The 24,613-nt window shown below is 39.8% G+C and overlaps 1 protein-coding gene and 2 long non-coding RNA genes across 13 annotated transcripts in view; 1 reads left to right on the top strand and 2 right to left on the bottom strand.

Annotated features, from left to right (window-relative positions):
• Positions 1–1,710, bottom strand: part of LOC138760761 (uncharacterized) — an 89,990-nt gene extending 88,280 nt beyond the window's left edge. The window contains exon 1 of the long non-coding RNA XR_011355854.1: positions 1,553–1,710. This is a non-coding gene — a long non-coding RNA (uncharacterized lncRNA). The remainder of the gene's footprint in view (positions 1–1,552) is intronic.
• The window catches only part of pcsk2 (proprotein convertase subtilisin/kexin type 2), a 344,834-nt gene that overhangs the window by 217,209 nt on the left and 103,012 nt on the right, over positions 1–24,613 (top strand). For 9 of the 11 annotated variants that reach the window (XM_069931793.1, XM_069931790.1, XM_069931791.1 and 6 more), the window contains one exon: positions 21,109–21,467. In XM_069931793.1, coding sequence (XP_069787894.1) covers positions 21,109–21,467 — 359 coding nt within the window. Of the gene's footprint in view, positions 1–512; positions 2,204–19,384; positions 19,680–21,108; positions 21,468–24,613 lie in introns of those variants that run through there. The other 2 variants (XM_069931799.1, XM_069931798.1) reach the window with 2 other exon arrangements.
• LOC138759884 (uncharacterized) lies at positions 14,339–16,461 on the bottom strand. Its single transcript, XR_011355195.1, has 2 exons — positions 16,371–16,461; positions 14,339–15,036 (listed from the first exon to the last, which is right to left on the bottom strand). It is a non-coding gene; the product is annotated as an uncharacterized lncRNA (long non-coding RNA).

Genomic DNA, 24,613 nt, shown 5'->3' with positions numbered 1-24,613 from the left:
ATACAAGGTGTTATGACACATCATGACTATGTGCTTTTTGAACATTGGGAGTGGGCAGGAAATGTTCATGGTTGACCACAACCAACCAGTAACTATTCCAACCCCGTGGTGGAGAGGTCAGCCTCCCAAATGTACGAGCTATATACGAGCTGTGGACTCTGCACCTCTGAACACCAGTTCTGGAGGGGGCTGTCATGTAGTGGACTGCACTGACCCACAAGCGAACTATGTCACAGAGCTACAGGCTCACAATGGGCTGACATCACAATGGTCCCGGTGGGAAGGGGAGGGGGTTGTGATGAAAAGCTCTCAGAGAGTTCCAGTAAAGTCAATTGGTTGGTTCATCTCACTCATAGCTTCTGTATGGTTTTACTTTCATTTGCTGCACAGCATAACGTCCACAATATATTTATTTTAAATTATATCTTTGTGTAAATACGTGATTATTATGTATTGTGTGTGCACATAATGGTCTGAAAATGCTGTTTCATCTGGTTGTATATAAATTTGAACTTAAGAGCAGATATGATTCACCAGCATATTGCCTAGAATGGAGGAATGTAACTGAGGACAAATTGGATTGACTGTGGGAGGAGGTTGAGGGTGACTTTGAGGGAAGTCAATGTATTATTCTCGCAATTTTCACCACCTCCAATGGAATCCCTCGACTGGGCACAACTTCCCTTCCCTCACCCTCTCCATTTTCTGTGGCAATTGCTCTCCCTGTGGCTCTCTTGTTCACTTATCCCTTCCCACTAATCACTCCCATTTATCCATATGACTGAACCAAGTGCTCCACCTACACTTACACCTCCTCTCTCACCACCATTCAGATCCCCAAACAGTCCTTCCAAGTGAGGCAACGCTTCACTTAAGGATCTTTGGATATCCAGTTTTCCCAGTGTAGCCTCTTGCATTGAGGAGATGGGATGTAAATTGGGAGTTCGCTTCACTCCGTGCTACATTTCAAGATCTCACAGTGGCCAGCTGCTGTAATTCCACTTCCCATCCCCATACTGACATGTCTGTCTATGACCTAATATGCTGACAGGTGGAGGCCATTCACAGATTCAAGGACCACCACCTTATATTTCGTCTTGGTGGTCTCTAGTCAGATGCTATCAACATCGACCTCTCCAATTTTCCCCCTTTGATTGCTCATACCGCCCCCAACACCTAACCCCCCACCCTCACCCCGCTTCCCCCATCTCTCTGACTGGTTTCTTCCTTCTCTTTTCCTTCTCTTTCCCCTCACATGCCCTCTCTACCTGCCTGTCATCCACACTTTCTTTCCTCCAGTTACCTACACCCTTCCTTTCCTATCGGAGGACATGTTCCTCTACCCTCTGCCTCTTCTACCTATCTTCTTACTCTTTTTTCATTTCTTGCACCTATATTCACCAATGGTCTGTCAACCTATGCTCTTTCCCCTCAACAACCCTTCCCCCCCCCCCCACATTTTTTTGGCATCTGCCCATTTTGTGTTACTCCTGCAAAGGTTTTCAGCCCCAAAATATCAATTGTCTATTGAATTCCATGGATACTGCCTGACCTGCTAAGTTCCTCCTTCTTGTTGCGCGTTGCTGTAGTTTTCCATTCCAGCATTTACAGTCTCTCTTGCTTACCTCAGCCAAATCATCACAAGTTTTTTTTAAACCTCTGCACCTTCCCTCTGTCTCTTGGTTTGTTCATATCCAATCATCAATTTCTGTGTGAATATACTCCATGATTGAGTCTCCATGGAAACCATGCCTTAGAGGAAGAAACACTGATTGCACAACTTAATCAAACAGGATTTTTATGTAGGACCCTTACTCACATAAAACTACCCTAAGGCACTTCACCATAATGCTTCCAAGAGGGAAAGAGAGGCAGAGGTAGAAAATGTTTAACAAGGAACTTCCAAGGTTGGAGCTTGGAAGGCAATTAAATTCTGAATTGATTAAGAAGCCAGAATTGAAAGGAATGCATTCATGTCAGGGAGTGAGAGAGCTGGAGGAGATTTGAGAGATACAAAATGGGGCATGAAAGATTGAAAATATGATAACCACTTAAGTGTGAGTTTGTGTAGATCAGTCAGCACTGAGATTGTGGGAAGTGGGAATTAGTGTTAGGGCTTGGGACAGAGATTTGAGTTGCATCTACTTCACAGGAGGTTAAAAAAAAAGGAACCTGGTGTGCAACTGAAGAGTCAAGTCTAAAGGTAATGAAAATATGGATGTAGCTAATAAATGCAACAATAATTCTGAATCTCTGTATGCTACCATGAAATCACCTTAAGTTTTAACCAATGAAGTACTGACAGATATTTCAAATGAAGCACAATACATTGAGTAGCTGGACAAAATCTTTCCTTATCTAATTGAACAGCAATAACAGGATAATATTACTCCTTGTACTGAAGTGAATGGCAGAACATCGTTGATGGCAACCATATTGAGAATATATGAGCATATACTCCTGTTCTTTCACTGTCTTGGTTGGAATTCTCTCCCTAAACCTCTCTGCCTCCAGATTCCTCTGCAACTTTGACTAAATTGGTAGCACTTTTGCATTTGAATTGAAAAGCTTTTGTTTAAGTAATAAAATAATGAGTTTACTGTCATATACATTGCACAATGTATGTATGCCCTAAATTCTTATTTAACTGCTGCTGTTAAACAGGTAGTTAAAAGACAAAAAAAACCCTAATTGTAATTAAATTAAAAGACAATAAATGCATAAAATAGATAATAAATATTCACAGTATTCCTTGCAATGGATGGAAGGAGAGCATAGAATAAATCTGGCTGTGTCTGCTCCCTTCTGCAGACTTGTGAGTTTCTGGGCACTTGTGTAGCCAAACTATGCCATGATGCAACCAAATTCAGAATAGAAATCAGGTTTATTGTCGTGAACACGAGTAAAAAAATTTTTTGTTTTACGGCAGTAGTATTGTGCAAAAATACTGAAAATTACAATTTAATATATACAAGATTTTTAAAAATAAATAAGTAGTGCAAAAGAACAATAAAAGTGAGGTAGTGTCAATAGGTTTATTGTTCATTCAGAAATCTGATGGCAGAAGGCAAGATGCTCTTTTTGTAATGTTGGGTGCGTGTCTTCAGGTTCCTTCCTGATGGTAGCAATGAGAAAAGGGCATGACTTGGGTGGTGAGGGTCCATGATGATAGATTTTGGTTTCTTGAGGTACAACCTCTTAAAGATGTCATTAATGGAAAGACCACTAATGCCCATAATGGCATTGGCCTAGTTTACAACCCTCTGTAGCCTGTTCCTGTCCTGTACATTGGTGTCTCCATACTAGACAGTGACACAATCGGTCAGAATGATTCACAGATGACAGTACACCTTTAGAAATTTACAAGTCTTTGGTGACATACAAAATCTCTTCAAATCCTGACGCAATATAGCCACTGGCGTACCTTCTTCATAATTGCATCGACATCCTGGTCCCAGGATAGATCTTTAGAGAAGTTGACATCCAGGAATCTGAAGTTTCTTACCCTCTGCACTGGTGACCACTCAATGAGGACTTCCTTGAATATCTTCCAGCTACTCTTGTCAGGAAAGAGATACAGGGGTATCAGAGCCAGAATCACCAGGCTAAGAAATAGCTTCTTCCCATGAACAGTGAGACTGCTGAACAACTGATGATCTGCTCATACAAACCCTCCATGTCTCTACTATTTATTTAGCAATCATATTTATTTATTGTTTTTCTGTATGTATTATGTCTGCATGGTATTTGCAGTGTTTTACACAGAGGATCAGATAACACTTTTTTGTCAGGTTGTACTTGGACAATCAGATGATAAATAAGTGTGCTTTAACTTTAATTTATGCATTGAAGATGGTTGATACAGATTCAAAGAAATCATGTAATAAATAAAAACAACAGAGGTTATTTTCCTCACTCTTTCAAACAGCCATTTAGTCGATCCTGCTTTTGGTGCAGGGCAAATTTGAAAATTACATCTAGACAATTCCTGTTACAAAATAAAGTATGAATTCAGAGACTGGAGTACAAGGTCTGTACAGTGGTTCTAGTTTATTACTTTTGGAAATCCTGCCTTTTAAATTGGATGATAAACTGACAACTTTTATGGTTCCTCACTTGGATCCAAGTGATCCGGCATCATTTCAAAGAAAACCTACGTAGCTCTCACAGGCATCAGAGACAATTTTAAACTGCACATGGTCACATTATTGTTTGTTGGAGTTTGCTGTCTGCAAGTTGGCTGCTGCGCTTCCCACGTTACACTGGGCACTGCACGTTAGAAATGCTTCATTGCCAATTTGAGTTCTGTGAGGGGTGTAAAAGTTGCTATTTGAACATTTTTACTTTTGCAATTATAGAATTGAGCACCTTTGCTTGAGGTTTTAATAATAGCAATGTCATTGTAATAGCTCATCTAACAGGGTTTCTTTAAATGATGTTGAAAATTATATTTGTTTGTATGCACATGTTTTGCAGTTTTTTTTGTTAGATATTTTGCTGGAATATCACTTGAAATAGTTTTCTTCAATGAGAAATTCTTTGAAGATCTGTTTGAGATTTACAGTGTGATGATCTGTAAATTCCAGGCATTCATTCTACTGTTGCTTAGTTAACACCAGTATCCTAACAACTAAGTGAAGGTTACATTTATTTAATCTCTCGGATTCCACTGTTGTGTTAGTATTACATTTATACATCCATAGATTTAATATCAAGACACTATCTACAAAAGTCTGAAGCCATGGCACACATAGACATGCAATACTTACAGTTGAAATTTTACAATTACTGAGCAATTTAGTGCTCCATAGGCAAATATGTTATCGAATCAGAATTCCACAATTTAACAGCTAGTCTGACATTATGCAATTGGTTTTTTGAAAATTGATCAATGATAATGCACTCAACCATGTCTGCAACTTTTTGAATCTTAAAAAAATGAGTGCCTGATTCTCTGGACATAAGAGCAATGGTTTTAACCTGCTCAACACTGGCAGAAACTGGACTGGGGGTTCTGGAAGTTCAAATTGCAGGAGTCATTTGATCATGGCACCAACCCCACCTCCTCCCTGCCACTTTCCCATGTTAATCTATTCCTTTGAAGCAGCAAGTAGGGTGGATGAATATGTATGTCTCTTTGTGAGCTGGGAGAAGCAGGACTGCTTCCCATCACAGACCTTTATAAGGCCTTTTTTGCACTGGGTTACTGGGTTAGCAGGAGATGAATAGCCTAATTTCTTTAAAGCTTTCATGCTCAGATAGTAATTTAGGTGTCACCAGGAGGGAGGAGGAAAGTCTGCAGGAAGAGGGAGGTTGAAGAGGAAAGAAGGGAGAGGGAGAAGTGGATGAAAGAGTGGGGAAAGAAAAGGGAGGCAGGGAAAAGAGTGCAGTAAAAACACCTCAACTTTTATTCTATACACTATTGGGAACCCTATCACCAGACTCCATACCGACCTCCTATACACTATTGGGAACCCTATCACCAGATTCCATACCTACCTCCTATACACTATTGGGAACCCTATCACCAGATTCCATACCTACCTCCTATACACTATTGGGAACCCTATCACCAGACTCCATACCTACCTCCTATACACTATTGGGAACCCTATCACCAGACTCCATACCTACCTCCGATACACTATTGGGAACCCTATCACCAGACTCCATACCTAACTCCTATACACTATTGGGAACCCTATCACCAGACTCCATACCTACCTCCTATACACTATTGGGAACCCTATCACCAGATTCCATACCTACCTCCTATACACTATTGGGAACCCTATCACCAGACTCCATACCTACCACCTATACACTATTGGGAACCCTATCACCAGACTCCATACCTACCTCCTATACACTATTGGGAACCCTATCACCAGATTCCATACCTACCTCCTATACACTATTGGGAACCCTATCACCAGACTCCATACCTACCTCCTATACACTATTGGGAACCCTATCACCAGATTCCATACCTACCTCCTATACACTATTGGGAACCCTATCACCAGACTCCATACCTTCCTCCAATACACTATTGGGAACCCTATCACCAGACTCCATACCTACCTCCTATACACTATTGGGAACCCTATCACCAGACTCCATACCTATCTCCTATACACTATTGGGAACCCTATCACCAGACTCCATACCTACCTCCTATACACTATTGGGAACCCTATCACCAGACTCCATACCTACCTCCTATACACTATTGGGAACCCTATCACCAGATTCCATACCTACCTCCTATACACTATTGGGAACCCTATCACCAGACTCCATACCTACCTCCTATACACTATTGGGAACCCTATCACCAGATTCCATACCTACCTCCTATACACTATTGGGAACCCTATCACCAGATTCCATACCTACCTCCTATACACTATTGGGAACCCTATCACCAGACTCCATACCTACCTCCTATACACTATTGGGAACCCTATCACCAGACTCCATACCTACCTCCTATACACTATTGGGAACCCTATCACCAGACTCCATACCTACCTCCTATACACTATTGGGAACCCTATCACCAGACTCCATACCTACCTCCTATACACTATTGGGAACCCTATCACCAGATTCCATACCTACCTCCTATACACTATTGGGAACCCTATCACCAGACTCCATACCTACCTCCTATACACTATTGGGAACCCTATCACCAGACTCCATACCTACCTCCTATACACTATTGGGAACCCTATCACCAGACTCCATACCTACCTCCTATACACTATTGGGAACCCTATCACCAGACTCCATACCTACCTCCTATACACTATTGGGAACCCTATCACCAGACTCCATACCTACCTCCTTCAGTCACAGCTATAGAATCTCTGACAGTGCATTCTTTTTCTGCCTCTGCATAGCAACCTGCAGAGTTACACAAATACTCCTGTTCTGTTCTCCCTCCTATTCCCCATTGGCACGAAGCTCCTCAGCTTTGTGTAAGTGTCGTTTTATTTATTAGTCTGATCTCTGCACTTTTTGTAAGATACAAATCCTTCGAGGAACATCAGAATAGCAAGAGCAGAAGATTTTTAGCTAAAAGACTGGCTTCTGTCTTGAGCAGCCTGACACTCTTTCGAGTTGGATATATTTTGAGGATAAACATCATAATTTATTTGAATAACCAAAAGTAAAAACATATTCAATAGTGGAGTAATTTTAATTGGGAACATTCTGATTTATGGTAGTTAAAAATCTTTATAGACTCCATTTCAGTTAAATAGAAAGAGCAGCTGATTACAATATTTCTAAGCTGTTTAATCCAGCAATAGGCTTCAAACAGATTTCAAATCATTCAATTTCAAATCATCCTTTAACACCCACCCAGAAATAAAGGGTAGGCGCCTGCCTTATTAACATTTTAAGAACAATTTCCAAGAGGAACAGCTGGGGGCTATTGCCATTTAATTTACTCTAATGTGTATTCAGATGCGTCATGTCAGCAACAATAGTAGCACAGAGAGCACACCTGCAAGCCTAGGGTCCGCAGCTAGTGGCTGGTTGAAGCCCTACTCGATGAAAGGTCATTTGGAATTATACGCAGATACCATGTTATCTCTTCAATAGCTATAATATTAAGGAGAAACACTAATCGGATGTGAGTGCATTATTTAAAAAAATACAGTTATCAAATAAAACCATGGATTTTACAAGCTACAGTTCTAAAGATTATGTGCTATTTATGGATTTACACACTAAACAATATGGCACACTGCTGGAACATGAAATGCTAGTGCAACAAGGCAGAATCTATGAATAATTGATTTTCACGGAAATTGCAGACAGGTAATGGGACATGTAGCTCTCCCCGACATTTGCAACCTCGTTGCTTGTGTGCTTGAATTTAGATGAGAGCTGCCTTGGATTACTTGATTAATTCTTCTTTTCTTTGGCTTGGCTTCGCGGACGAAGATTTATGGAGGGGGTAAAAAGTCCACGTCAGCTGCAGGCTCGTTTGTGGCTGACCAGTCCGATGCGGGACAGGCAGACACGATTGCAGCGGTTGCAAGGGAAAATTGGTTGGTTGGGGTTGGGTGTTGGGTTTTTCCTCCTTTGCCTTTTGTCAGTGAGGTGGGCTCTGCGGTCTTCTTCAAAGGAGGCTGCTGCCCGCCAAACTGTGAGGCGCCAAGATGCACGGTTTGAGGCGTTATCAGCCCACTGGCGGTGGTCAATGTGGCAGGCACCAAGAGATTTCTTTAGGCAGTCCTTGTACCTTTTCTTTGGTGCACCTCTGTCACGGTGGCCAGTGGAGAGCTCGCCATATAATACGATCTTGGGAAGGCGATGGTCCTCCATTCTGGAGACGTGACCCATCCAGCGCAGCTGGATCTTCAGCAGCGTGGACTCGATGCTGTCGACCTCTGCCATCTCGAGTAACATGTGATTAATTACTTATGCCTTGTTTTTTTTTGTTAATTGACCCATCCATCTCTCCTGGCTCATTTGCTAGTAGCACTTTATTTGATACTTGGTTGCAGTATCACTGGCAATCTTCCTTGGGCTTATTGAAAACTTTTTTTTAACTTTGTTGATGACACTACATCTTGGTGCTGAACTGGCAGTGATGTCGGAGCAGAAATAGGCCATTCAGCTCATTGAGTCTGCTGTAAACCTCCACTTTAAATGTCCCCAATGACTTGACATCCACAGCTGAATGCGACAACAAATTCCATAGATCCACCACCTCCTGACTGAAGAGGTTTTTCCTTATATCTGTTCTAAACAGGTCCTTTAATTCTGAGTCTGTGCCTTCTGGTCCTAGACTCTGCCACTAGCGGAAACATCTTCTCCACATCCCCTTGATCCATCCTTTTCAGTATTTGATGCACCCCACCCCTATTCTTCTAAACTCCTGGCTCAGAGCCATCAAGCATTCCTCATACATTCCCTCTTGGCCTCACCATCATTCTTGAAAATCTTCTCTGGACACTCTCCAACAGCAGCATACTCTTGCTTAGATATGGAGCCCAGTGCATTTGAGTTGTCAAATAAGACCAATTGTAACCAAAGAGTTGGAAAATAAGTACAAGGTCTGACAGCTCCCTGGGAATTTCTCTTTGCTGGAAGCAAAGTACACGTGAAACAAAGTTACATACGTGGAGCATGTCAGCCATGGGAATGTGATAAGTGATGTGTATGTGGAAGTTTTGGAGTATTAAAATTCAGACCTGCCTTTTTATCTTTCATCTATTCAAGTACAATACTTTGTCTTTATGCACTCTTTAAAGTGAATCTTTTCACTGATAGTGGATACCTTGGAGGCTGTTGAACACTGAATGTTGTACGGCCGCTGCACAAGCTGACAGCATCAGATTCTAATGTAGTTATCCATCTCAACACATCATCCAGCTGGGGTTTATCTTCAACCTTTGCTTAATCTGTCATCATCATCTTTTCCAGATAGTATTTCCAGACCAAATGGCTAAATTTCACCTTATTGTAAATTGAAAGCTCATCTTTTCTTCTGTGGAGGTACAATCGCCTTGGATTTGTTGTTCATGCCTTAAAACTAAGCCAGTCATACCACTAGTCCACCATTAGTAAATCACAAAACTCTGTAGACACAGTGGTTGAAGTAAGAACACAAGGTACTGGAGAAGCTCAGCAGGTCAAACAGTGTCCTTTATGTAGTAAAGTCAAAGATACAGAACCAATGTTTCAGGCTTGAGTCCTTCATCAATGTATGAGAAAATGGTGGCAAGTGTCTGAACAAAAGAGTAGTGGGGGGAGGGGGAAGGCAGGTGATGGTAGGTGGAGAAAGGAAGGAGGGGACAACAGCAATAAGGGGGAGGGGGATGGTGGGGCTGAGTGGGTAAAATAACTGGATGGACAGGAAAAGGGGAGGGGAAAGAAAAGGCAAGCAGGTTTAGTGAAAAGCAGTAAAGTCAATATTCATGCAACATGGCTGGAGGGTGCCCAGATGGAAAAAAAGATGTTGTTCCTTCAATCTGCGGGTGATTAGAGTGGGAGAGTACATAAGTTCATGGACAGACATTTGAGCATGGGAGTGTGACCCGGAATTGAAATGATTGGCCACTGGGAGGTCGCTGTGGTTGCAAACGGAGTGGAGATGCTGAGCAGAGTGAACTCCCAGTCTGCAACTGGTTTCTCCAATGTAGAGAATGCTACAAAGGGTGCACCGGATGCGGTAAATAAGTCCTTTGGATGTACAAATGAAGAATTGCTTCATGTGAAAGGCCTGTTTGAGGCCTCGGGCTATGGTGAGGGTGGAGGTGTAGGCGCATGTTTTGCACCTCCTGTGGGTACAGCGGAAGGTGCTGGAGATGCGATAGGTGGGGAGGAATGAGTGCATGAGGGAATTGCAGAGGGAGTGGTCTCTGCAGAAGACCGAGAGGAGAGGAACGGGAAAAATGTATCTGTAGAAAGTGCCAGAAATTCCTGCGGATGATGTGTTGGATGCAGAGGCTGGAGGGGTGGTCAGTGAGGATGAGGGGGATTCTATGTTTGTTAGTAGTCCACCATTAATTGCCTCAGGATTCAAACTTCAATTCTCAATTCATACAAAACTGTCGATTACAGTTATTATTTACATCAAATTGACAGCCTGACTTTATGATTACACATTAACAGTATAAGGGCATAAATATTATGCTACATCAAGCCTCGAAGCAATTCTACAAAGCAATAGATTCATGGTGGATCAGATCTTGGCCTAACTTTTATTTTCTACCTAATCTCTGTAACTCTCAACTCTCTGATAATTTTTAAAAATATCATTGCAATCTTGAATAGTTCAAAGACAGTTGGAAAATTTCAAAGATTCATCACACTCTGTGAATAAATTGCTCCTCACCTCTGTCATAAATAGCTCAACACTGGTTCTGAAAATAGGCTGACACTAGATTCCTGCATGAGGGGAAACATCTTTATGCTATTAACCCTCTCACTCTCTTATATTTCAATAGCATCTCTTCCCATTCTTTCAATTCCACCCAAACTTTCCTCATATGATATTCCACCCAGCCCAGATTGAATTTTTTTCTGAAATATCTCTAATGCAAGTGTATCGTTCCCTAAAACAGACACAATATTTCCACATGTAGTCTTACCAAAGCACTGCACAGCTATAGCAAAATTCCCTATCATCCTTCATCCACTGTTCATTAAAGGCCCACATTTCATTTGTCTTCCTCATTACCTGCTGCACACAAATGCAAATTTTCTGTATCTTGTGTATGGGACACTAAATTTCTCGTACAGCACCGTACTGTTACCCTTCTCCAGTTAAGGAATCTTGTACTTTTCAAATTTTTGAATTTAATTTTTTACTGTCTAGTGTACCATGATGCAATAAAAAACATTATTTTGTTTGATATCCAAGTAAGTTAATTCATACATTAAGTTGTGCAATAAAAACAAATAAATAAACTAATAAATACTAATAAATAACACAATAATGTAGGGAGTAGGGTTAAAGTCAAGTAGTACAGGGTTCAGAGAAAAGTGCAGTTTAAAAATCAGTGCATCATCTTTTCCCTGTGTAGGATACATTTAAAAAGCAGATAATAGCTAGAAAAAAACTCTCCATTAATCTAGAGATATATATCTTCAAGCATATTTATTTTCTACCTGAAGAGAGGGCTAGGAGAAGAGAGAATGACGAGGGTAAAATTAGTCTTTTAATACGTTGACAGCTTTTCCAAGACAGTGGGAGGTATGGTTAGAATCAGTGGAGCGAAGGCCTGTTTTATGTGTTGGCCAAAGCTGCATTTACAACTCAGTCTTGGGCAGAGAGTTCCTGTACCAAGCTGTGATGCATGCAGACAGGATTATTTCTTTGGTGTATCTGTAAAGGTTGGTGAGAGACCCGGTGCATGCTGAATTTCTTCGGGCTTTTGAGAAAGTAGAGTCATTGGTGTGTTTTCTTGGTTGTAACATTGATGTGTTTTGAGAAGGATGGGTTGTTGGCAATATTTGCCCCTAAGAACTGGAAGCTCTCCAATATCTCCATCACAACACCATTGCTTCTGCTCATGTCCTGAAATCAATGATCAGCTCCTTCATTTTGTTGACATTGAAGGAAAGGTTCTTATCCTGACACCATGCATTAGACTCCCCACCCACTTCCCATCTTATATCTCATCATTGTTTGAGATCTGGTCTAAGAGAGTGATGCCATCTGCAAACTTGTAAATTGAGTTAATCCAGTGTTTTGCAACATAACTGTGAATGTACAGGGAGTATAGTAAGGAGCTGAGTACATAGCATTGTGGGGCATCAGTGTTCATAATTATTTTCAGATTTCTTGTCAGAGTACATACATGACATCACATACAACCCTGAGATTCTTTTTCCAGCAGGCAAGGCAGATTTACCACTTATTGATAGTTCAAAAAAACTGTGTGCAACGTATACATGTAACAAATAAAGAACTGTAAACAGATAATGAATTTAAACAAACTGACTGTACAATACAGAGAGGAGAATAAAAAAACAAAATCAATAAAATGCAAAAGTAAGAACCCTGATTGAGTTTTTGTTGAGTCTGGTGGAGGGGTACCTGTACCTGGTGGTACGAGTCTTGTGGCACCTATACCTCTTTCCTGATGGTAGCAGTTAGAACAGAGCACATGCTTGGTGGTGTGCATCCTTGATGATTGATGATTGCTATTGCTTTCTGACACCAGCGTTCCTTGTAGATGTTCTCAATAGTGGGGAGGGTTTTTCCTGCGATGTCCTATTTGTCCAATTCCTTTTGGAAGGCTTTACCCTCAGGGCTTTTGGTGACTCCATAACAGACCATGATGCAATTGGTCAGCACACTTTCCACCTTACATCTGTAGAAATATGCTAGGGTTTGTAGAGCGCGTCGAAAGAACCAAAGACTTGTTGATCCAAACCAAGGCTTTTATTAACTAAAAGACTGGAGCATATCACAAGTAAGTTGACCAATCCAGAATGACTTGGTCTGGCTGGGAGCAATCCTTTAAGACCTGCAGTAGGTGTGGCTACACTCTCAGCCAATCACAGTCATCCTACACTACAATCTGTACATATACACATTGGTGATAGAATCTTTACTATCACAGGGTTCAAGCGACATACCAAACCTCCACAAACTCCTGAGGAGGTAGAAACACTGATGTGCTTTCTTCATGATACCATTAGTAGGTTGGGTCCAGGAAAGATCCTCAGAGATAGTGACTCCCAAATACTTAAATTTGCTACCCTCTTCTTCATTTGAGCAATCTTCTGCTTTTCAATATTTTTGTACCAAAGAAGACAAATTCACCATTCCACACTGAATCGTCCAGTTTTTTGCACACTCTTTTAATGTACCTACTTTCCTTTACTGACTCCATATTTTCCTCAAAAGCCTGCTTTCTTGTTAATCATAAAAAACTATGGTGACAATACATCATCCCTCTTCATTATTGTAGATTGGAGCAAGTTCCCTCTGGCAATCCACCAGTCACAGCATACCAACCTGAAAGTGAACCTTTATTCCAATTCTTTTCTGTAAGTTTACCAATCCTCTTTTTACCCCCAAAACTCATTTATTACATAATAACTTCTAATGAATATGAAGTGTATTACATCTTTAAAATATAATTTTAGTTGAGTAAATCTTAGCCATTATGACCCAGAAATCATTGCAAAAGTTAAAGCAGCAAAGCCACCTAGAAGTTATAGTCAGTAATGTATACTGTAATTATACTGGACCAATTTAAATGGTGTTGGAAAATAGAATGTTGGTTGCCACTGTCAGTCAGTTTGGTGCATTACCCACTACCCTTCTCATCCCAGAGAGTAATGAGATTGGTAGCTGCAGCCAGATAATGTCAGGAAGAATGGGAAGTGGCCTGGAGAAGGAAAGAGCTTCTTAGCTCAGCAAATCCACCTTCATTTTCTAGCCACTGCAGTCAGCATCCCAATCCCCTTTCTTTCCACATCGACTCCTGGGTGTGCCCTATCTGATGGTGGATGAGTCTAGCATCTGGAATCCAGTTCAAAATCACAGTGGTCTCCTTGCACAATGTACTGAGAAAAACATTGAAATATGTTAGAAAGGGCAGATCCACATCTTGCTCAATTCAGGCAGCAGGTCTAGAAAAAGGGCGAAACATCACATATCTTGGATTGGACCTTGTGATTAAGGCGGGCAGTGTGGGTACATTGGAAGTGAGCTACTGTGTTCCAGCAGACTTAGTAATGAATTCCAAATTCTGAAGTGGAACATTTAGGAACTTCATAAGACTGTGCTAAAAACAAACAATTTTCATTGCTGCTACAAAATAATCTTTAATAAACGAAAAATAGTTCCACAATGAACATTGCAGAAAGCCCTTTATTCATTAATTGAGCAGCCATACTAAATACAGATGATGTGCAGCTCTGTGTCAAGACAGCTGGATTTCCCTCTCACTTTCCCAGTTGAAGCTAGGCCTGAATGCATAATCTGGTACTTTATCCCATCTCAACTTTACAGATTACACTTGGCAACAATTATCATTTTTAGAAGAGAGCAAAACTTTTCCCATCCTTTGTACACTTCACCCCAAAAGTGATCCCAAGAACCTTCCTGTCACGCAAGATGATACAGCCAACAGAAATTGATTATTTTTATCTGTCCAATTGATTCTCGTAAATAGCTTGAAATCTTCGATTATCTAACATTTCAGCTTCTAACTTTAAGAATACAACCATTCTTTGTTCAGTCTCGATATAATTTAATTTTTGGAGCCTGGTAAAATCCATATCCTGGTCTGGGCCAGAATGTCTTATTTGAGCTGTGATGCCCTGAATTGCTTGCAGTACCCTTCAGAGTTAGACGCCAGACATGGGGCGTTGTATGGTTGAACTACAATTCCAACCTCTTTATAGATCAGTCAGAGATTTTCCAAGTCCCCATCATGTTTTCTGAGTGCGAATGCCAACTGATCCCAGATTTTGATCAGTTCTCTGGTGGGCTTTGATGCCCGAAAGGAGATCTGTTGAGGTTACCCATTCTTCTGAGGATCCTGGTAGCTTAATGAATTTGAAAACATTGTTAATGGATAAATATTTAATATATATATTGAAAAGTCTTTGTTTGGTACCTTTATGAAGTTTTAAGCACTTTTGTGTTTTTTTTAAGAAGCATTAATCATGGGAGTACTTAATTCTTTGTACCCATTAGAAATAAACATTGAACCTGAACTGTTTGTTCTCAACTACTTTGTTTAACAGAACTATATGCAACATTTCCATTGTTGGTGGTTTTATAATGCAGTGAAAAATATCAATATTTCAATTAGTTTATGTGTGAATATCAAAGATAGTATTTAATGTGTGATAGTCAGTTCATGGTCATTACTACTAGAAAATAATATCCATTTAAATTAGCCATATGCCAAATGATTAACTATCAGCGAGTGGTGGCAGAATGGATTGATCTTCCAAAAGAGATAGTTGTGGCAGGGTCCTTCTGTAATTTAAGAGAAGGTAAATGGAGGTGAGGGGGTTGGAGGGTTATGGGCAGAGAGTGGGAGAGTTGAGCTAGTGGAGTTGTATAAGTGAACCGGTGCGGACTTGAAGGGCCGACATGGCCTGTTTCCACACTGTAAACGGCTATATGGCTATTTCACTTGGTAACAACACAGCCTCACAGATGTAAATACACTCAAGCTCCTCCAGTGGAAGATCCATGAACTGATGAGAGAAATCCTTTATCAAGAAGTCGAAATTTAAAGTACCATATATAAAGGGTTGTACTTTTAAAATTATTGCCGTTATTTTCTCTGGGGTAGTTATTATTGAATAAAAATTGAGTATGTTCATCATATGATTAAATTACAAAATAATGAAAAATCGATGCTGTGTTTCTCAGTTGGAATATAATTGCTTATCTCTTTTCATCACTCCTACTCAATATATAGGACACGTATTTTGAAAATTAACCAGTCAACTAAATTTTCAGCATGTTGCTCACAGAAGGAACATTACCAGCAAAAACAACTCATATTCATTCAGAAATCTTATCATACCAAGATGACCGAGTACACTCCAAGTTTGACAATGAGCTACATTGTGATATGTTTGGGCAGATGACCAGAAGCATGCAGAGAGAAAAAAAAGTTTTATGAAGGAAAGCAATTTAGAGAGGGAGAGAGGTTTAAGGAAGAACATTTAGTTTATGCTCTTGGTAGCTGTGTATGATGGAATAATTAAATTTGGAGATGACCAGGAGACCTGAATTGAAGGAACATAACAGAGCTGTGGAAAGTTACAGTGATTGGGATAAATGTTGCCAGGAAAGATCTTTGAAAACATACCACACAGTTCATCATGTTCTTAAATTCAGCTGCAGACCATCCTCTCACCTTTAAAACAGTAGGACCAGTATTTCATGACCATTTGGTTCCATGGGCAGGGGTGGTGGTGGGCGGGTGTGGAGGGGGGGGGGTGGCTGGCTGGCTACCCTTGCAATGGGTACCCTGCTACCCAGTGCCCAGCATTACTGTTCAGATATCTGGGACTTTTGATGGGATGTTTCACCCTTCATGCTTTCTGGATTGTTTATTGTGAGCTAACCCAGCACAGTGGGCTGATTGACAATAGACTATAGGTGCAGGAGTAGGCCATTTGGCCCTTCAAGCCTGCATCACCATTCACTGTGATCATGGCTGATCATCCACAATCAGTACCCGTTCCTGCCTTCTCCCCTTATCTCTTGACTCCGCTCTCTTTAAGGGTTCTATCTAACTCTTTCTTGAAAGCATCCAGAGAATTAACCTCCATTGCCTTCTGAGGCAGAACATTCCACAGATCCTCGACTCTTTAGGTGAAAAGGTTTACCTCCACTCCCTTCTAAATGGTCTACCCCTTATTCTTAAATTGTGGCCTTTGGTTCTGGACTCCCCCAACATTGGGAACATATTTCCTGCCTCTAACAGAATCATCCAATCCTTTAATAATCTTATATGTTTCAATCAGATCTCCTTTCATCCTTCTAAATTCCAGTCTATATAAGCCCAGTCACTCCAATCTTTCAACATATGACAGTCCCGCCATCCTGGAATTAACCTCATTAACTGCACTCCTTTAATAGCAAGAATGCCCTTTCTCAAATTTGGAGACCAAAACTGGATACACTACTCCAGGTGTGGTCTCACCAAGGCCCTGTACAACTGCAGAAGGACCTCTTTGCTCCTATACTCAACTCCCCTTGTTATGAAGGCCAAGATGCCATTAGCTTTCTTCACTGCCTGCTGTACATGTATGCTTACTTTCAGTGACCGATGAACAAGTTTCCCTTTTCCTAACTTGACACCATTCAGATAGTAATCAGCCTTCCTGTTCTTACCACTAAGGTGGATAACCTCACATTTATCCATATTAAACTGCATCAGCTTTGCATCTGTCCACTCACCCAACCGTCCAAGTCACCCTGCATCCTCCTCACATTTTACAAATTTGCTAATGTTACTTTAATCCTTTCATCTAAATCATTAATGTATATTGTAAATAGCTGTGGTCCCAGCACTGAGCCTTGTGGTACCCTGCTGGTCAGCAGTGGCAGCACTGAGGGGGGTTAGTGGCATTGCTGAGGGGAGTAGTGGCAGCACTGAATGGGGACATAGTAGCGGCACTGAGGGGGGTTAGAGGCAGTGCTGAGAAGGGGGTAGTCGCGGTGCTGAGTGGGGGTGGGGGGGTGTAGTTGCAGTGCCAAGCAAGGTTAGTGTTGGCGTTGAGCAGGGTGGGGGAGGTGGCAGTGGCAGTGCTGAGCAGGCAGGTAGTGACATACAACATGGCAGCCACAGAGACCTGCTCTCGTGAAAACGCCTTTGTCGCTGTTTATTTTGCTCACTACTGCCACCCTGAGTCTGGACAGAAAGTTACTCCATTGGCCTCTTCATTAAACTTTGCAGCAGACTGAATAATTACAAGATTGAAGGTTCAGAATGCCCCTTTTTTCCACTCTGCCCCCTTGGATCTTTCCACCACCCACAGGGAGCATGGCAGTGCCCACTTTGGGAATCACGACTATTACAGCTGGGAGATTATTTGTGTCTTCCCTAGTGAAGTATCTATTCAACTCGTCTGCCATTTCCTTGTTTCCCTTAATATTTTCACGCGTTTCTGTCTTCAAGGACCCAACTTTGATCCTAACTAATTTTTTTCTGTTCACATACCTAAAGAAGCTTTTCCTATCATCCTTTATATTCTTGGCTGGCTTACCTTCGTACCTTATCTTTTCTCCCCATGTTGGCTTTTTATTTATCTTCTGTTGCTCTTTAACATTATCCCAATCCTCTGACTTCCTGCTCATCTTTGCCATGTTATACTTCTCTTTTATTTTTATACTGTCCTTGATTTCCCTTCTCAGCCACGGTCGCCCCTTACTCCCCTTAGAATCCTTCTTCCTCTTTGGAATGAACTGATTCTGCACCTTATTCCCAGGAATTCCTGCCATTGTTGTTCCACTGCCATCCTTGCTAGAGTATCTTTCAAGTGAACCTTGGCCAGCTCCTCCCTCATGGCTCCACGATCCCCTTTGTTCAACTGTAATATCGACACTTCCGATTTTCCTCTCTGTCTCAAAATTTACCCCTGTTGCATTGTAACATTAGCTGATTCTACAACAGGAACATTGCACCAAGAATAAGCAATTCAGCCGTTAAGCAAAGATCATTATTCAGTGAGATCATTTTGATCTGTGTCATAATTCATCCATCTTCCTGGCTAGATATCCCTTAATGCTTCTGGCCAAATACACTTTAATTTTACTACTTTCTTATAATAAATTCTGTCTCACTTGCTTTTGCTGGAAAATTGATCCTTGCAGAAACAACTATTTTATAGTACTGACTAATCATAATGAACCAATCTGATTGAACAGCCAGAGTGTTTGAAATTGGTCAAGGAATAGTAATAAGAGCAAATCCGAATGAGTAGGTGGTAACTGATGATATGTGGGTTGACTGATTGATAATAACTTCAGATGCATCCATCATGCTAAATGATTGTCTTCAATTACAATCAACAAGGCAACTATGGGCATGGATTTCCTCTGTGAGTCATGGATAACAAAATTATAAATCTGTTTAGAAAACTAGAAATATGATTTTATTACACAGTATACAAAGAAAGTCTCCATCCCAAGTCCATTACTGCTATTCTTAGGAAACTGTAGCCATCCATTTCAATACTCACCCTTCCAGGCAAATAACTTGTCCTATATCTACACTGTGAGCAATAAGCTCACGTCAAATTATTTTTCTTCTCACTGATTAAGATTACTTTTTATAATTAGTTTATTTTTTTATTGTTCAATACCATTATGTAACAATTTCTTCTCATTACCCATTTTTCTTCTTATTATGCTCAACCAAAGTCAATCTGCATATTTCACCAAAATACCCAGCCCTCACTTGTCAGCTGTCAGCATTTGGTCTGAGACAAATGGTGGTGGCTGATGCCACTGCTTCCCAGTGATTCCGTGAGTGTTTAACTCTTTGTGCAGTGGTGAGTGAAGGACTTCCAGATGGTGACAACAGAAATGAAAGTCCCAGATTTCCTCACACATTCAGAAGGCCTGGTCTATCATCGCTCTCCACTACCAGACACCCCAGGGACCTAACATAGAATCAGCAAGCCCAATTTATTCCCAACCAGGAGCCAAAAGGAAGGTAATTATCTCACCTTAGTACAACTATTATAATCATTTGTTTTTAGATAAAATCACAGAACTATAGAATTATATAGCACAGAAACAGGCCCTTCAGCCCTTCTAGTATGTACAGAACTATTATTCACTGACCTGCACTGCCCCATAGCCATCCATACCCTTCCCATTCATGTACCTGTCCACATTTTTCTTAAATTTCAAAATTGAGTCTGCATATATTCCTCCTACACTTTTTCCTTTTTACCAAAGAGCAACACCCCACAATTGTCTGCATTAAATTCTATCTGCCATTTTGCAGCCCATTTTTCCAGCTGGTCCAGATCCCCCTGCAAGCTTTGAAAGCCTTCCTCACTGTCCACTACACCTCTCACCTTTCTGTCATCTCCAAACTTGCTAATCCATTTTACCACACTGTCTTCCAGATCATTGATATAAATGACAAACAGCAATGGTCCCAGCACCGATCCCTGAGGCAAACGACGAGTCACAGGCCTCCAGTCAGAGGGGAAATCATCCACTACCACTCTCTGGCTTCTCCTGTAAAGCCAGTGTCTAATCCAATTTATTACCTCACCATGAACACAGAGCGACTGAACCTTCCTGACTAACCTCCCATGTGGGCTATGTCAAAGGCTGGTGTTACTGTCATTACTGATTATTTTTTTCTCCTTTAAAAAAAAGTGCTTATAATATTAACATATTTTAAGAGTTTCAATGTCAAGGATATTTCAAAAATATTTTAAAAATCCCTCAGTGTTTACTACTGGCAGTCAGCTGTCAAAGCTCTCCTGACATACAAAGAGGGCAAAGCTTCCACTTTGTGCCACTAGAGGGCCTGCTACCACTCAGACCACCCAGCTGGGGCTGGAATCTGCTCACTTAATTTGCACTCCTTGCAATTTGCATTCCAATCATTTAAAAAAAACAAGTGTTCAAAAATAATATTACTTTTCCATTATTTCTGTGCCTTCTCATCAATTTACCTGTGAATTAATTTTCATTATGGCGTACAAAGTAAACCAACAATAAGGTTGTCATGGCTGATCTGACCGTGGATTCAGCTCCACTTCAAAATCTGCCTATCTGTGCCGTAACATTCAGGCAGCATCTATTGCTTCATTAGATAGATTCACTACTCACTTGGAGGAATAGTTCTTCTGTATCTCTGACTTAAATCTACTCCACTAAATCTTCCCCTTGTGTTAGTACCACCTGGTAGTGGAAGCAACCTCACTGCTTCCAGTAAATGAGCCAATTTGCTGGACTTGTTGGAAATGCATGGGCAAAGACAGAACAGACACATATTTCTCCTGATTTTTGGTCCAGTAACCCACAAGGAATAACGGATTATGGAATTAACCATGAAATCTGTTGAAAGCTTCTTCTATATTGTTGGTAAGGCAATTAATTCAACATTTATGTGTCTGCAGGCAAATCTTCACACTCGATGAAAGTATATTCTATCTTCAACTATGGAGCAAGGACTTCACTCCGTTCAGGAAGAAATGAACAGAGTACAGGTGGCAGGAACGATGAACAGACTGAATCACATAAATGCAATGTTCCAGAAAGTTTTAAAGAAGACCATTTTAAACACTTGGAGGTAGAAGAGAGCAAGTTGATAAAGCTGGAGAATTCTGAAATGCCAAATACTGATGATGAAAATGAAGATGAAGAATCACCAGCAAGGGATAGTCCTGTTCAACTTGCAAAACAAATTGAGGTGATCATTAACCTGAAAACCAAGATGGAAGAAAGCAAGGAATGTAGCAGTGAGAAAGACCTGCAGGTAAATTCAGATGAAGCTCTTGAATGAGCACATGGAATTTATAGAACTTAAAAAAATGTATAAACAAGCAAATACAAATTATTTTCTGTTTTATTTTCTCCTCATCAACAGTTGAAAAAGCATTTTGACCATATGACGTATGTTTTACGGTAATGGTGTGAATACACATCGTATTGGTGCCAAAAATAAACAAGTTTTGACCTTGGAATTTGATCTGGGTATTGCTTAAAAACTAATAAGTTATATCTATATTATTGTGCAAGTGTGAGAAAAAAAACCTATAATTACATATATTTGTGGCCAGTGATTTTTCTGGGAAATACGAAAGAAACATATTTTTGCAAGGAATAGTTTATTCTCTGAAGAACAGCATCATTTTTTATTTAAAGAACATCTTTAATAAAGTGAAATATCCCATGGTACCACAGATTATCAGATAAAGTTTGATACTAGGCCCTATAAATACATAATCACTGAACATGGCCAAAGAGCTGTTAAGTTTTTAGCACAATCCTGAGAGGTTTTAGAAATAAATTCCACAACTAAGTGTAATTAAAATCAAGTGTGCACAGGAGGTTAGAAATGGAAGAACAAAAATATCTAGTGGAATTTTAAAAAGTGGAGGACATTACAATGATATGGCAAGGAAAGAAGGTGGATGAATTTTAAACAAGTATGAAAACTGAGTATCTGCCAGGCTGAAAGCTGGGAAAAATTATGATCAAAGAGGTGAACAGGACTCTTTGTCTTGTTAACATCTGAACAGCAGAGTTTGTGATGGGCTTACGTTTATGGAGGTGGGAAAGAAGCCTGGATGTTGTTACAGGGTAAACTCCATGATATATATTTAACTAGATTACATTTTCATTGTATGTTTAAGAATTAATTAGTATTATTTATAATTTTAGTTTATTTCAAACATTACACAACTAAGTCCTGGAGAATTTATGACATGAGAATTAGAAGATGCTGTTTGTTATCTTTTTCTTCAGTGACTGTCATATTGGATTGTCTTACCCACATGTTATGCATTTCACTAAGTTTAAAGGTGTCTTCTTTCTGAACAAAAAAAATTATTTTGATTTTAAACATTCTGTGTTCAATCAATTCCCATCTTATTAACCAAGATGTCTGCTTTGAGGCTATACGCATATGTTTTTGTCATTTTACAATATATTTGCTGTTTTATTATTTCAGTTTTCCACCTTGTTCCTTGTTAGGTAAGATCATTTTGTGTGGATAAGTTATTTATGGTCTGTTATCTGATTTGGTGGTTTGCCATGGTCTCAAATAGCTTAAAAAAAAATTTCTATTTTTCCAGAAACAATCTTCATGGTAGGATTATCAATAAAAAAATAATGCTTTGTCTAATATGCATATTGTGTTAATTGGGTCATTTTTGAACATTTTATTAAAAATGTTACTCTTCGTGCAGGTGGACAGAGAAACATTTAAATTTAGAAATGCAGCACAGTAACAGGGTCCTTTCAGCCCACAAGCCCATGCTGCCCCATTATACCCAATTGACCTACAATCTACATATGTTTTGAAAGGTGGGAGGAAGCTAGAGCACCTGGAGGAAGCCCACGCAGACCTGGGGAGAACGTACAAGCTCCTTACAGACACCGCCGGATTTGAACCCCGGTCGCTGGCGCTGTAACAGCATTGCACTAACCATGCCACCCTTAACTGAAGAAAACTGCGCACCTCTTATATTGGCCCTCATTCTAAAAACTGTTGTTCTCTAGAAAAAAATGAAGACATGACAAAAAAAAGTTATTGCTTCTGTACTTTGAAGGTCATTTCTAAAAAAATTAAATTTGACAAAACCATTGACATAACCTGAATATGTTGAATTTTGGGGAAGAGTAATTTCAATTTTGTCTGCAGGCATTGTCAAACATTTTAAATTTTATTAAGTATAACTAATTTCACATTTTGTAAACCTATCTACATCATGTAAGACTACAACCTTAATGTATAAAATTTGCAATAAAGGTCAAAATGGCTTCTGTTATTTCACAAATTAAGAATGAAGCAACAGATCCAGTGGGGATGTGGGGTGAATAATGAAGGAAAAAGCATCCAAAGTGGAAAATAGCCCTCAAAGTATAACATTTGCAGAGACTGTATGGACTGACTGGCCTCTGGTTTGTTGTTCTGTGTATTTATGGTTCTATGTCCAGACAAAAAGGCAACATTTAGATCTGGAAGTTTGAATTTATACAATTCCCTCTGATTCTGGATCACAGGAACCAACCATTGTGACAAGTAATTAAATGAGGAGATTAGGAAATACTAATCAATCTGCACTTGTGATTTATGACATGTAAACATTGAGAGCTATCCTTTGATAACTGTGGAATTAAAAATTCATAAACAATACTGTTATTCTAACAGTTTTAATTGCTATGGTGGATTTGCAGAAAAAAAGATAATGAAAAATCATTTTGAAATACCATTTTATTTGGAAGAGTAGCAACAACCTTTTTATGTCCATGCAACTGATAGCAATTAATATCATGTGAAAATGAAAAAAATATTTTATTCATGTGTGGTTTTTTGTTAGTATTGCATCATGAATGTGGCAACGCACATAAAGGTTACATATCTTTTGCACATTTCTAGCCAAGTGTGCTCTTTCTTTGCTTTGCTAAAAGTCACTTTATAAATTCAGTTCATCCAAAAATAATGCATACAATAAATAGAATCCAAATTACTTTGTTGCTTATACCATTGGATTTATTTTTTCTCTTTTGCACCAAAATATTATGGTTGACATTCTAGTGTTAAACTGAGATTATAAATTTCTAGATTAAGCAATAACCCAAATAGTCAAAATTAATGAAGAATAGTTGATATTGTAATATTGGAAACTTGGCATCAAATTGTGCACAAAATGCAAAGTGAGGTAAATAATCGATTTCCTTGATATGGTTGAGGAATTGATATTGGCTACTACAAAAGGAAGATAAATCTGAAAGAGGAAGTCTTACCAGATTTAATAATTTGTGTATAAATCCCCTAACTCCCATGGAAGATTCATGCACATGTGATGGAATACTCCCCAGGATTCTTGATGCAAACAACGAGGTACTGGAGGAACTCAGTGGCTCAGGCATCATACAAGGGCAGAAATGGTCAGT

The sequence above is a fragment of the Narcine bancroftii genome, chromosome 4 (assembly GCF_036971445.1).
Source record: "Narcine bancroftii isolate sNarBan1 chromosome 4, sNarBan1.hap1, whole genome shotgun sequence".
NCBI lineage: Eukaryota > Metazoa > Chordata > Chondrichthyes > Torpediniformes > Narcinidae > Narcine > Narcine bancroftii.
This window is presented reverse-complemented; position numbering and strand designations above follow the sequence as displayed.